The sequence below is a fragment of the Sebastes fasciatus genome, chromosome 1 (genome assembly GCF_043250625.1).
Source record: "Sebastes fasciatus isolate fSebFas1 chromosome 1, fSebFas1.pri, whole genome shotgun sequence".
Taxonomy (NCBI): domain Eukaryota; kingdom Metazoa; phylum Chordata; class Actinopteri; order Perciformes; family Sebastidae; genus Sebastes; species Sebastes fasciatus.
The window spans coordinates 13,078,232-13,091,401 of NC_133795.1; the positions used below are offsets into that span (position 1 = coordinate 13,078,232).

The 13,170-nt window shown below is 40.4% G+C and overlaps 1 protein-coding gene across 1 annotated transcript in view; it reads right to left on the bottom strand.

Annotated features, from left to right (window-relative positions):
* LOC141764598 (arf-GAP with coiled-coil, ANK repeat and PH domain-containing protein 3-like) overlaps positions 1 to 13,170 on the bottom strand; it is a 78,705-nt gene that overhangs the window by 32,061 nt on the left and 33,474 nt on the right. Inside the window, exons 2-4 of the mRNA XM_074629918.1 lie at positions 9,597 to 9,654; positions 4,358 to 4,477; positions 2,939 to 2,992 (exon numbers count right to left, since the gene is read on the bottom strand). Of these exons, the coding sequence (XP_074486019.1) occupies positions 2,939 to 2,992; positions 4,358 to 4,477; positions 9,597 to 9,654 (232 nt within the window). The remainder of the gene's footprint in view (positions 1 to 2,938; positions 2,993 to 4,357; positions 4,478 to 9,596; positions 9,655 to 13,170) is intronic.

The following is a 13,170-nucleotide window of genomic DNA, read 5'->3' on the forward strand; positions in this document are numbered from 1 at the left end:
CCAAACCTGCTCTGGATTACAGTGCCCTGGGTATGACCCAACCCAACCTACAGCATGTCTAGCTCTACTGCTACTGTAGAAGTCCCATCAGCCGTCTCTCCTGTATTTATTGTAGTGTTGATTTTGCAGGAAAGATTCCACCACAGTAGAGAAAGTTGCACCAAAGTTAAATGGGCACACTACAATCCCACACAAATCTATTCAAATCCACTGATATCATTCTCAGTCTGTTGAGATTAAGGGTAGGAAACATGTATCTTTGAAAGTACACACATTTGCTTATCGTGTGTTTTACAGGGAGATTCGTTTTCCTCTTTGAATGGCTTCTTTTGTGTCTGACGAGAGCAGAGAAGCTGCAGAAATACGCTTCAGTGGGTGGTCGGACAAAGACAGATTTCCTTTCACTACCTCCCTCCATCCCTTCATTCATACTGTCTGCCAGACAAGCTATTAGTGTAATTCCTGGGTGTTAGAGAGGAGGAGCGGGAGGCCTGTGGTGAAGGGTAAGTGAGTGGGGGGAGGAGGAGAGAAGGGTACAAGGAGGATGGATGGAGAGGTGATGGAGGGGCAGAGGAAGAGAAACAGGTGGTGATAAAAAAACAGCAAGTAGCCCAAAAGCACGGCCAAAAGCTGCATTTCCTGGATGTTTAATGGTAGTGGGTGTAGCGACTACTATTGATGAAAAAAGCCGCTAAGAGGCTAAGTAGGCTCTTTACAGTGTGACCCGTTCAAACAACCCATACCTAGTCCAGATGTGTTTATGCTGTTTTTTTATGCTGTTTATCAAACGTTAAGTATTACAAGCAACAACTGTTATGGAAAAACTAAAGTAGGACCCGACGGTCAACGGAAAATATCGGAGCCTAACTTACCCTCTTTGTCTAAATCCAGGTAAAGTGAACAGGTAAAACAAAAGTGAAACTACACCCCTGTGCCAATTACCAGAAATGATAGTGACCAAAAAGAAGCAGCATAAACAAAATAATAATAAACAACACAGGCTAAATACACAATTTGGCTCCAGTGGGGTTTAAACGGGTTTGACCTTGGTGGAGTGAAACAGAGTCAGAGAAGTGAGCGCATGAATGTAAAATATGGGGGGAAAAAAGAAGACAGTTCAGAGAGGAATATGTGAGGATCAACAGTTTTTTTTTATTGTATTCAATGCTTGGAACGTACTGCGCTATTTAACTAACTGGTACGTCTTTACCTAGAGAGTGGTGTGTTTGAATGTTCTTCAACTACATTAATCAAGTTCATTCCACGAAATAAACGCAAAGGAATTGCAAAACAGGAGCCTCTATCTGTGGCTTAGAGTGTAACAGACAGTATGACATATTGTAGTACGAGTGCATTTAGATAAAGTAGCGGAAGCCGGAGGCAGTGCAGCAAAAGCAAAAGGGGAAGATAAGAGTCTCTGACAAAGTCAAAGCACAACAAAGAGGTGAAAAGGGGAAGATAAGAGTTGCTGATAAACATCTCTTATACACTCACAGCACAACAGACTGTAGAAGTCACAGTCTGGCAGAAGGATGGGACACGACCATACAACTTTAAAAAATCAGTTATAGGAAAAAAAAAAGGATACCAACGAACGTATCTAGTAGCAGCTTTAATATGAGAGGGTCTCTGTTAGAAAACAGACAAGTCGGAGTATAGAGTTAAACAGCTAACACTTAATTTCTTCGCTGATCAAATGTTACACGCTAGGCCAAATACGTGTATATATCTGGCCACTGAATATTGGGCCACTTGCTAATGTCACTCATTAATAGCACGCGGATCTGGAAAGTCAATTTGTGTAAGTTGCATTCACGATCTTTCATGGTAATGCCCTTGCGTAGCTTGACAACCTATTGCACTCCACCATACTTCCATTGCCAAACTGCGTGCGCATACATACTGTATGTACGTCGATATTTTTTGCGAACTGTAAAAGGGTCATATAAGAGATGTACGCAGGTATTCATGTCAAACATACAAGCTTTTAATTCAAAACTTCAGCAGAACTTTGAACAATAGCAATTTGCTATGAGACCAAAATGATCCCACTAGCTGCTAAAAATAGTTTAAATCCAGAAAAAATGTGTCTAAAACTTGGATTTGTAGCGACTGTTGATTGTCGTGTCCTGCAACGGCCTCTTTTTCTAATCTTCTCTCTTCATTCCTTTCTCCCACAGCCCTCTCTTTTCTCCAGCTCACTTCCCTTCGTTCTCTCCCTCATGTTCCCTGTTTCACTTTTACAAATCCTACTTTCACCTTTCTTTTTGCTCAGTTTGTTCACACGCATACAATCATGCACAGGCATTGACAGGCAAACACGTCAAAACGCTACACACTCTCACATATGGCTCAGTCATTACTGTACAGAGTGGCAAAGAGTCAGTCATGCATGTAACTGTTCCAACTGTGTTAAATGTCATAATATCTCTTTAACCGTATAATCGCCTTCAGGCTTCCCGAACCTGTAGCAGATTCCCGGAAAGGGAAGAGTTCTTAATCACAGTTAGTCATGAGGAGAGAGTCATATGAATAAATCCTGCATATGAGTGTCTGTGTGTGTGTAGTGTGTGTGTGTGTGTGTGTGTGTGTGAGTGTATGTGAATATTTGTGCATTATAGCTGCCATACACATCTGCCGAAGCATGTGGTTTGAATCAGACACACGCATGTGGACCAGCCTGCGTGGACAGATTCACCGTCACAGAGAGTGAGGTCACAGTTAAATTGTGTGTAACTGTGTGTGTACGTGTGTGTGTACGTGTGTGTGTGTGTGTGTGTGTTGCAACACTGGACCCAGGAGGGACTGGATGTCTGAAAGACGTTAACATGCCAAGAGGACCTGGGCGTGTCGTAACAACACTCTACCTCGACCTCTCGCCTGTGGCTTAAACTATTGTGTGTGTGTGTGTGTGTGTATGTGTGTGTGTGTGTCTTACCATGTGGTAGTTGACGATCTCCTGGAGGCTTTCTCCACACTTTTCAAGGCATTCCTGCAATGTTGACGACACACACGCACATATAATGTAAGCACACAGGTTTCCACATGAATATAAACTTCTTTTTCACATAATAAATAAAATAAAGGGGAGACACTACAGGCAAAAACATTGTTGTTCATACACTGATCAATTTTGAGATTTTGAGCTTTTTGGCTTCCATAACATGTTTTCTTTCAGACTAGTGGAAGGAAAACATCCAAAATACACACTGAGGTGCATATTTTACTACTTTGTCTATTTGTGACTGTAAATTTCTCCTAAATTCACCAAAAGTTAGCGTTAGATAATGCCTCATTTGCATATTTAAACAAAACATTTGAGAAAAACTAATACAAAAAATAATTATCTGAATTTAAGTAATGAACTGTGGAAGTTTCATGGTGATATTTTTTAGTTAAATTTGTACCCTATTCACCTGTGGTGTCTTCAAAATGTGTTGAATTTTACATTACACATCATTAAAGGCTGTTTTCTCAAAATGAGCTTTCTCTCAGACTCTGAGCCAGAAATCTCCAGTTCAGCAGGACTTACATACACCAAACTTTCCAGTTTCTCTATATTCTGAAGGTTTTTACAGAAGGGTTTGTTCATATATCATCCATAGCCTGATTTATAGACCATTTTATTCCTAAAACATGGCGAAAATTGATTTTTAAGGCGTTGACAGTATTGTCTGATTTATGGAGTGATAAAAAGAGATATCCAAAATCCCCTCTGTAAAAGGGTTAGGTCAACAAAATGAAACAAGAATTTTGAACCTGGCTTTATCCAATGTTCAGATTTATTTTCTGGAAATATATGCATTGCACAAGTTTTAAAAGATAATGCCTCATTTGCATATTTAACAACACAATTTCAGAAAACTTGTAATACAGAATGTAAATGATCAACTAGGGAAGTTTCATGGTGATATCTATTAGCTAACCACTCTTCTAAACTGTCTACAAAACGTGATCTAGCCTAAGCTTAACATGGAATGAGTGTTGACTATGAAACATTGTTTGCGTCACTCAAAGCTACCCGGGCGACCCCCGTACCGACAGGAAATCTAGTCCAAATGTTTTCCTAAAAGAAAACCATAAAGCAGGTTTCAGATGTCTTTGCTTCCAGCCATGTAAACTATCAGCATAAACATCTCCTGTCTGCATGTGGTGGTCACATCTGTCATGTTTAAAACAGCTGGATGAATCTGTGTCTGGACAACACTGTTTATGCTGCTCTACTGTTAGTATTCATGTGGGGAATCACAGGAATGTGCTAGTAAAGATAGATGAGCGGCCCTTTGTCGAGACCCTCAAACACTCCTCGGTGAATGTGCAACAGATTTGAGGTCCGTTTTAAAGAACCTCCGCTCACCGATATCGCCTCCTCTTTCTTGCACTGCTGGGACAGGTCCTTGATGCCGTTGACAAAGAGCTTGTTGGCGCTGACGTAGGCCCTGCCGGCATCGATCATCCCACTGCACAGCTTCACCAGCTAGTGGGGACAGAGAAACAGAAAAATTATCACTTTAAATACACAAAAGAAACTCTGTCTGTCTATTAAAAGAGTCACATGTTTTACACAGTGTGATTCTGGGATATTAATAGGCACAGTGATGACGCAAATCAAAAGAATTGTTGGTCACATGCAGAATCCAGGAGGACGCTCAAATTTAGAATAATCCTCATGTCTGAATCAAGGCCAGTGCTGGCGCTATTGAAGCTGGTGTGTCTGGTATCCAAATGAGAATTTAGTATTTATAAAACATCCTGGTAGAAGTGCAAATAAAAAAAGGCAAATGAGTAAGATGATCATGAGCATGTGGCCTTATAATCTCTGTATCTTCCATCATTTTGACAGCACCTCCACAGTAAACTCTCAATAGTTTACTCAATAGTGAGGAGTAAATTAAAGATTTCCAACACTTCAATCAGTCATCACCATTTTGCACCATCTCTGACAGGCCTGTTATAGAAATAAGCAGTAAACACTGATATCACTGTGTTAAAAAACATGTTAATGTGTCAGAATGCTTCATCTGAACGAAGAAGCTTTCTGGTGCACTGTTGTTGCAAATCTACAGCAACTAGGAAAGTTAAATATAAAAACAGAAACAATGCATTATGTTATGTGTGCATTTTCCTATACATGTTTTTTTTGTCCTTGTTAAAGAAGCATGTTCAGTTGAAATTTTTAAATCAAGACAGAAATCTACCTTCATACATTTCACTACAGCTTACCCCAGAACTTAGTCGGGTCCATCACCCTTTAACATTGATGTTTTTAATGTGGTACTTTATATATGGCGTATTATTTTATTTGCTTGCTGTGTGTTCTGTCCCTTGTAGTCATTACAGTCTACTCCAGGAGTTAGTCGGGTCCGTCACACTGTTAACGTCCCTTTAATATTTAATACTTGTAATGTTTATTATTTCATGTGCTTGCTGTGTGCTTTGTTTAAGTGTATTTGGACCATGCTGCATGGAACATGAATGTCTGTGCCAAATTTCACCATCAAATAGTTGTCGAGACATTCAGCCTCATGGTGGCGCTAGAGGGAAAAGTCAGGAGATCACCAAAGTCATTAGGATTTGTCCTCCGGGCACCATAAATATATATGCCCAATTTCATGACAATCCATGAAATTATTGTTGAGAAATTTCATGGAAAAACACAAATATCAACGTCATGCTGGTGCTAGTGAAGTGAAATGAAGGGATCAAAATCAGTGGCATCCTTTGGGGACAACACTTTCAAATAGTTTTTATACATCGTGCACATACTGTATGTTGGTAGCAAACAGTGTGTGATTTCAGAAGCAGCCATATGAGAACTAAAACCTAATTGTAAACATATTAATATATAATGATATATTACCAGGTGCAGACAGTTCACAGCGATGGTATGCACTCTTTTAAACACCACATGAACTGGCAACCGCTGCACTTTCCCACTTTACGGGTTATATGATAAGCTACAGAGCGGTACGCTGTCATTACCACCGCAGCGATGCAGCTGTGTGTGTACTACAGGATCAGAACATGTGTGTGTTGGTGAGGGGTTGTGCAGAAGAGCGAGTGCAGAGTAAACCTTTAATTATCTCATTTGGTGCCGGAGTTCTCAAGGTTGTCGCTATGCGAGTGTGGTTTTCTGGGTGGCTGACAGGCCGGAGATGAGAAACTAGAGAGTGAGGACCGATAACTGCACGATATACGACAAGCATGACTAAAAAATAACAGTTGTTATATACGTGTGAGCATTGCTGAAACGAGTTGCTGGCTAAAATCGGCGAGTGTGATTTGCACAATGTACAATGTGCACATTGTATAGATGTAGTTATCTGCATCACACAGTATGCATGTTTACGTTCATGTGCACATAACTGACAATGTTGTGAATCCAAAACACAAAACAGCATGTTTCCTGCTGCTTCTCCCAGGCTGGTCTGACAACATATCTGTCAACAAACTGGCCGATATGTGAGAATCTGATCTCATCATGTGCTGTACAGAGGCCCCCAGGGTCCGAGCACAGCCATTAAAGGCACAGTATATGTGTCAGGGTTTGTTGATAAATGGGCCGGAAGAACCACAGGGGGTCCGCTCGGTGTCAAAATGCCACATCTGGTACCACATGACAGACCTCGCACTGTTAATAGACTGAAACAGTGACAGTGTAATGCAGAAGTCGGGCTGTTCAATGAGGTGTAGGATGGGCATTTTATATTTTGGGCAACTTCTTATGATCTATGGCCGTGATAGTTTTGTTAGTTTTCGCTTGTGGTAACCTTAAAAGACTCAATTCCAGTACACTAGTAAGCTGCAAAATGTAGTTAGCAGGGATTGAAAGCTTTACAATGGGCAGCATTGAATGTTTTCACACCGGTCAGAACGGTCAACATCACTGCAGGCAGGTTCAGCCATCATCAATCTCATTAATGTTCTCCTATAAGAGCCTTCGCTGCTGCCAGATTGACCTCAGGCAGCTTCAGAGCATCCTAACAGAGCAGTGTGAGGACCCCTGCTGAACAGAACAAATCAGCCTGATGGAAAACCCCCCCGCTCCGACGCTCGTCATCTATCAATGGTGTTCAAACGGGGCTCAAAGTTCAATGGAGGCTGCTGACCTGTTGGGGGCTGGAATAATCTGTGTGTGTGTGTGTGTGTGTGTGTGTGTGTGTGTGTGTGTGTGTGTGTGTGTGTGTGTGTGTGTTTTATGTGTGACGGGGCGGAGGCATGGACATTTGTTTGAAATGTCAAAGTGTCGCCTGTTGGTTCGCTAATTTGAGACCTATTCATAAACCTGAGATAGACTACAATGACAAGAAATGTCACAATCATCTAAATAACCACTTCATCTCTTTACAGAATATGAATCTGTTTTTATTTTCTACCTGCTGCACAAGATGGACCGTACGCCTGTAAGTGACCTCGATTTGAAGACACAGATTGTTACGGAGTAGACAGTGCAAGAGTAGAGAGAAGGGCCGCTTAACTACATTAACACTATCTCATCCTCTAAATGCTCTCTGAGTCACAAGTCTATTAGTTTATCTAAAGAGGCATTATCTCAGCTCATAGACTCCCTGGAGACAGTTAGCCATCCATTCTTGCTGGTCTTACATACTTGAAACCATTGAGGTAATAACATTTGACCATGATGCAACTAAGAAATTCACTCCCATTGTCTAGTTTGCCATTAACTAATTATACGTTTTTTAGGTGAGTGCGGCTAATCCATATCACGTTTCGCTTAGAGCTTATTGATTAATCGATTAGATATCAACAATTAAATTAATCCCAAACTATTTTGATAATCAATTAATCGGTTTGAATAATTTTTAAATAAAAAAAAAAGAAGGGCTGTCAAAGAGAACGCGATAATAACGAGTTAACGCAAATTCTTCTTAATGCCACTAATTTCTTTAACGCATTAATGCAGATACTGGTATCATATGAAACTGCAAAACCAAAGGAATCTATTGGTACCAACCACGTCATACTAGCATGTTGCGAAGGAGGCTAAATAACGCTCAAGCGCAAACTTACGTTAAATTTTGGCGAGGAAAAACTGGCATGTGGCCATTTTCAAAGGGGTCCCTTGACCTCTGACCTCAAGATATGTGAATGAAAATGGGTTCTATGGGTACCCACGAGTCTCCCCTTTACAGACATGCCCACTTTATGATAATCACATGCAGTTTGGGGCAAGTCATAGTCAAGTCAGCACACTGACACACTGACAGCTGTTGTTTCCTGTTCGGCTTGAGTTTACCATGTTATGAATTGAGCATATTTTTTTATGCTAAATGCAGTACCTGTGAGGGTTTCTGGACAATAATTGTCATTGTTTTGTGTTGTTAATTGCATTACATGCATGCATAAATAATAAACATATGCATAAAGCAAGCATATTTTCCCACTCCCATGTTGATAAGAGTATTAAATACCTTACAAATCTCTCTTTAAGGTACATTTTGAACAGATAAAAAAATGTGTAATCAATTTGAGATTAATGATGGACAATTTTATTTTCCAGTTTCTTTACTCCTCTATGTCAGTAAATTGATTGAATACCTTTGAGATTTGGACAAGACATTTGAGGATGTCAATCGAGAAAATAATCAACAGATTAATCGACAAATAATCGTTAGTTGCAGCCCTAGTTTCGTTAGTACTATGTAGAACTTTGACAGACTGCTAGTGCTATACATGAATATGAACAAGTAATATATGTATCAATAAATAAGACCCTCTTTTGTGAAAATAATCCAGGTACAATGCACTGCAGAGTAACCTTAAAAATATGATTAAAAATATGTCTCTACAGTGGTGGGCGTTAAATGAGCTTAAATAGCTTTATTTCATATCTTACAAACGCTCAGAATGAATGGTTAAGCAGGACAAACAAAGACAAAACATGTTCAGATAACAGGGCTGCTCTCATACTACAGAATATAAACCTGCTGCCTCTGTGACATTAATCAGTGTTTGCTCAGTGTGCACCAGCACCAACGTGTGTGTGTGTGTGTGTGTGTGTGTGTGTGTGTGTGTGTGTGTGTGTGTGTGTGTGTGTGTGTGTGTGTGTGTGTGTGTGTGTGTGTGTGTGTGTGTTATCTGGCAGTGCATGAACCTATTAAATATAATACCTCAAGTCTGCAGTGTTTCCTGGTTTAAATAGCCCTGACATTTAGATAAGAGAGAGCGAGAGGAAAGACAGACAGATATAAAAGATGAAAAGAGAAACACAATTACAGAGAGACAGACAGACAGACAGACAGACAGACAGACAGACAGACAGACAGACAGACAGACAGACAGACAGACAGACAGACAGACAGAGGGCTCTAAGATCAGATTCACAGTGTCTAAAGAAAATACTGTTTATAGACAAACTCAAAATCTGACATTTGGTGGCGTTCTTTATTAAAAAAATGTGAATCAACTCGAGAACGTCCCTCTTCTAACAATGTGCAATATAATGTCTTTGTTTGTGATTTCCACCAGAAACATGGTGGAAGAAAAACCCAATTTAACAGCAGTTAAAAGCAACGTACACACATGCAGCATATTTTAATGAGCAGCACAGACTGCAGAAATAACACGGTTCATACCTTGTCGAGCTTCGCCTCAATCTCCACCACGTCTGTCTCCACATCATCAATGCCAGCCCTGCAGAGAGAACACAAAGCCACACAGTTAATCAGATATGCTCTTCAGTTATGCCAGACTCCGTATAAACCAGACAGACTGCCATTTCTGAGAAGTGGAACCACACGTTAAGCTGAAAACCATTACATTCAGAACAAGATTCAAGCTCTAGTTTGGGATAAAATTCTTAGATTAGTGGTACGCCACAATATCAAAGTGACTAGTAACAAGTAACCAAGTCTGTGTCATCTTAAAAAGCAGACAAATGATGAAAAAGGAACAAAAGGGAGTGGGAGATGAAAGCATGATTTGAAGAAGAAAGTAAAAAGACCAAACTGGGCAGTGTAAAAGTATATTGTACTGTACTTCTGTGCATTCAAACACATATCTGTATTTTAAGCTGCAATCAGTCACCACACATCCCAGTCTCACAGACTTGAACATTAATCCTAATGACTGGATCGACAAAGGCATCACTCTGGAAGATTAGTGGCCAAGGCCGGGCTGCGAAATCAATGAATGACATCATGCAGAGACATATAGACTGGTACTTAAGTATCCATAAGGTGAGCAGCTACAACACATAGGGTTTTATATTGGGTACCGGCAACTTTGAATTTAATCAACAACAGTAACAACAATGCAATAAAGTACTCCAGATTTAAGTGTTATTTTATATGTGTTTTTTAAATCTACACTAAATATGAAGAGAATGGGGACTCAGCAGGGTGTGTGTGTGTGTGTCAGGTGGTTTGGGTGGACGAGAAGCCCTCCCAAACCACTATCTTCCCCGTAGGGGTCTTCTTCCATTAGACACACACAGACACATTTACAGGGTCAGTTGGTATGGCAACTCCTTATATGTGGGCCACAGAGGTGGGGCTACTTGCGGTCTTACAATGTCGAACTGTATTTCTGGTTCCTCTGACACATATACCTATATACAGCAAAACAAATCAGAACAAATGTCCGATTAATTTGAGATTAATCATGGACAATCATGCAATTAATCATGATTAAATATTTTACTCAATTGACAGCCCCCCAAAAAAGGTCTAAATTCTCAGATACCAGCTTCTTAAATGTGAATATTTTCTGGTTTCTTTACTTCTCTATGACAGTTAACTGAATATCTTTGAGTTGTGGACCAAAACAAGACATTTGAGGATGTCATCTTGGGCTTTGGGAAACACATTTCCTGACATTTTATAGACCAAACAACAATTAATCAACATTGAAAATAATCTTTAGTTGCAGCCCTAACAGAATATCTCCTCAAATAGTAAATAAATATGAACTTATTTCTCTATTGGCCTCCAGTCCTCAGGATCCGCTGAAGCTTACTGGAGACGGTCGAGCCAAGGATCAGCGTCACACCCTGCATGTGCTGGAACACGTCGACCGTAACCCCTAAAACTCTGGGAGATGATGATCTCATCACACAATCTCAACCCCACCCTCCTCTCCAACTCTTTAACACTCTGAAAACACCCTGACAGCTGGTGTTATACATCACAGCGGCAGAGATGCTGCGCGTGCAGACTTGGAGAAAGAACATGTAAACAATTAAGGAACTGGCTCATCTAGTTTATTTCACAAAGGTTGTGACTTTAGAGAGGATGTACACAGCTGAGGGGGGAGCTGACATGTCTGTCTGCAGCTTTAACACCTGCTCCGGAGAACAACATTCCCAGAATTCCTTTCTGCTCCTGAGCTTTTTTTGTTCAGCTATTTCTTGACTTGTCTATCCTGCACTCTTCTTCTTCTCTCACCCAGAACACACACTGTTTATACAGACGACACTTTTCTCCACCACAACATGACACTGACACAGCAGGCATGGTGTGTGTGTGGTCTGCACAGAAGGGCTGATTTATATTGTTTCAAAGAGAAAAAGACAGCTGGAAATCAGAGTTGAGAGACCTTTCATTAAGCCGTCTGAGTAATTTGTTTCACTTAAGTATTGTTGTTGTTGCATGCAGTGTAATCCATCAAACTGGCTTATAGTTTCTGCTCTTTAGCTGCATGTCAATTAGAAATACAACACTGACTGCACATCCAAGCTCTACACTCCCAACAGCATCGTGTTCTCCATTAAGTCACCGTGAACCAAACACATTCAATGTCAAACAGCTGGTCGATCTGGAGGATAAGCTCATTACAAGCGTGTCGTGTCTCAGGCAACACACACCGCCAATAAACAGTGACTGACATTTAATGAGGAGGCGACATTTGATACAGAAGCAGCCGACGCTCCATTGATCCGAGTTTTCAAGTTCAGCACAGGCTTCAGAAAATAGGATGACTGTTGTCAAAGTATCCTCATACAAAGGTTTGTATCTCTTACGAAAAGTTATTCCTCATTTTTTGTGCATTTTTCCTACGAATGGCCAGCAAAACTTCTGTCTTCTTCACAGGAAACTACTTGGTTAAGTTTAGGAAAAGATTGTGAAGTGGCGTAACTGAAGTACGGACGTTACATGACAAAAACTACTTAACAATTTTTTTCTGTCATTCCCCCCTTTGGAGGAAGAAATATTTTCACGCACTCCCCCCTCAGAATATTTTGTTAGATATAAACTTGCAGTGAAAATTTTAAATTATTACGATCTCTCTATTTTTCAATACATTTTGACTTTTGGACTGAGTTCTTAGGCAATTACAGAGATGGACGGAGCGCCGCGTCGCTCGCTCGGTGCGTGTTTGAGAGAGAAGAGGGAAGAGAAGGTGGACGGTAGACTAATGTTTATGTAAGTTTAATAATATAATAATTATAACGTCAACGTTATGAATGAAGCTTCAAACTACCTGGTGCAGCCCTACTTCGTTACATTTTATTTTGATTACCGTCAGATGAGCACGTTAAAGTATCTTGTTTGTCTGTTTTTCTTTTTGTCCCTGTCAAATATCTGTTCATTGTGTAAACCTACAGACTACCTGTCTGAATGAACACTATTATGTATAAAGAGCAGATCTGTTTACTGTTCTGCCGTGAAAAAGATTCCAACCTCAAAACATGATTTGCGTATCACATTTTCCCACCTGTCACGTGCGCCCCACAGTTTGAGAACCACTGGTTTAGGTTGAAACAACTCCGGAAGTGGCGTAACTTAAGTTACGTGACCAATAAATCAACGTTGACTTCTGGTTTCACACGGGACACGAACACCGGTCTCCGAGTGAAAGGTCGTTGTTTTTTGACCCATCTGTCCACTCTGACCTCCTCCCTACGCAGCATCTTTATACTTCCGGGTTCACGATTACATGGATTACATTTGGATTGATTTTGTGGAATATATACGAATTACAGAGCATTACTTTTCATAAGTATAGCTATAAACGGTGAATGAGAACAGCTTGCTGTGGTACTTGTGCTTTGTGTTGCATGTTGGATGCATGTAGTGTTTGTTTCCCAGTATAAACATGCATGTTTGTGCATGTATATCAAAGTGCATTGGGAATTACGAGCTTTGAAAATCAATACACTAAGAAGGTTGTCAGCTCTGGCAAGGTTAAATACCAAAGAAACAGCACTAC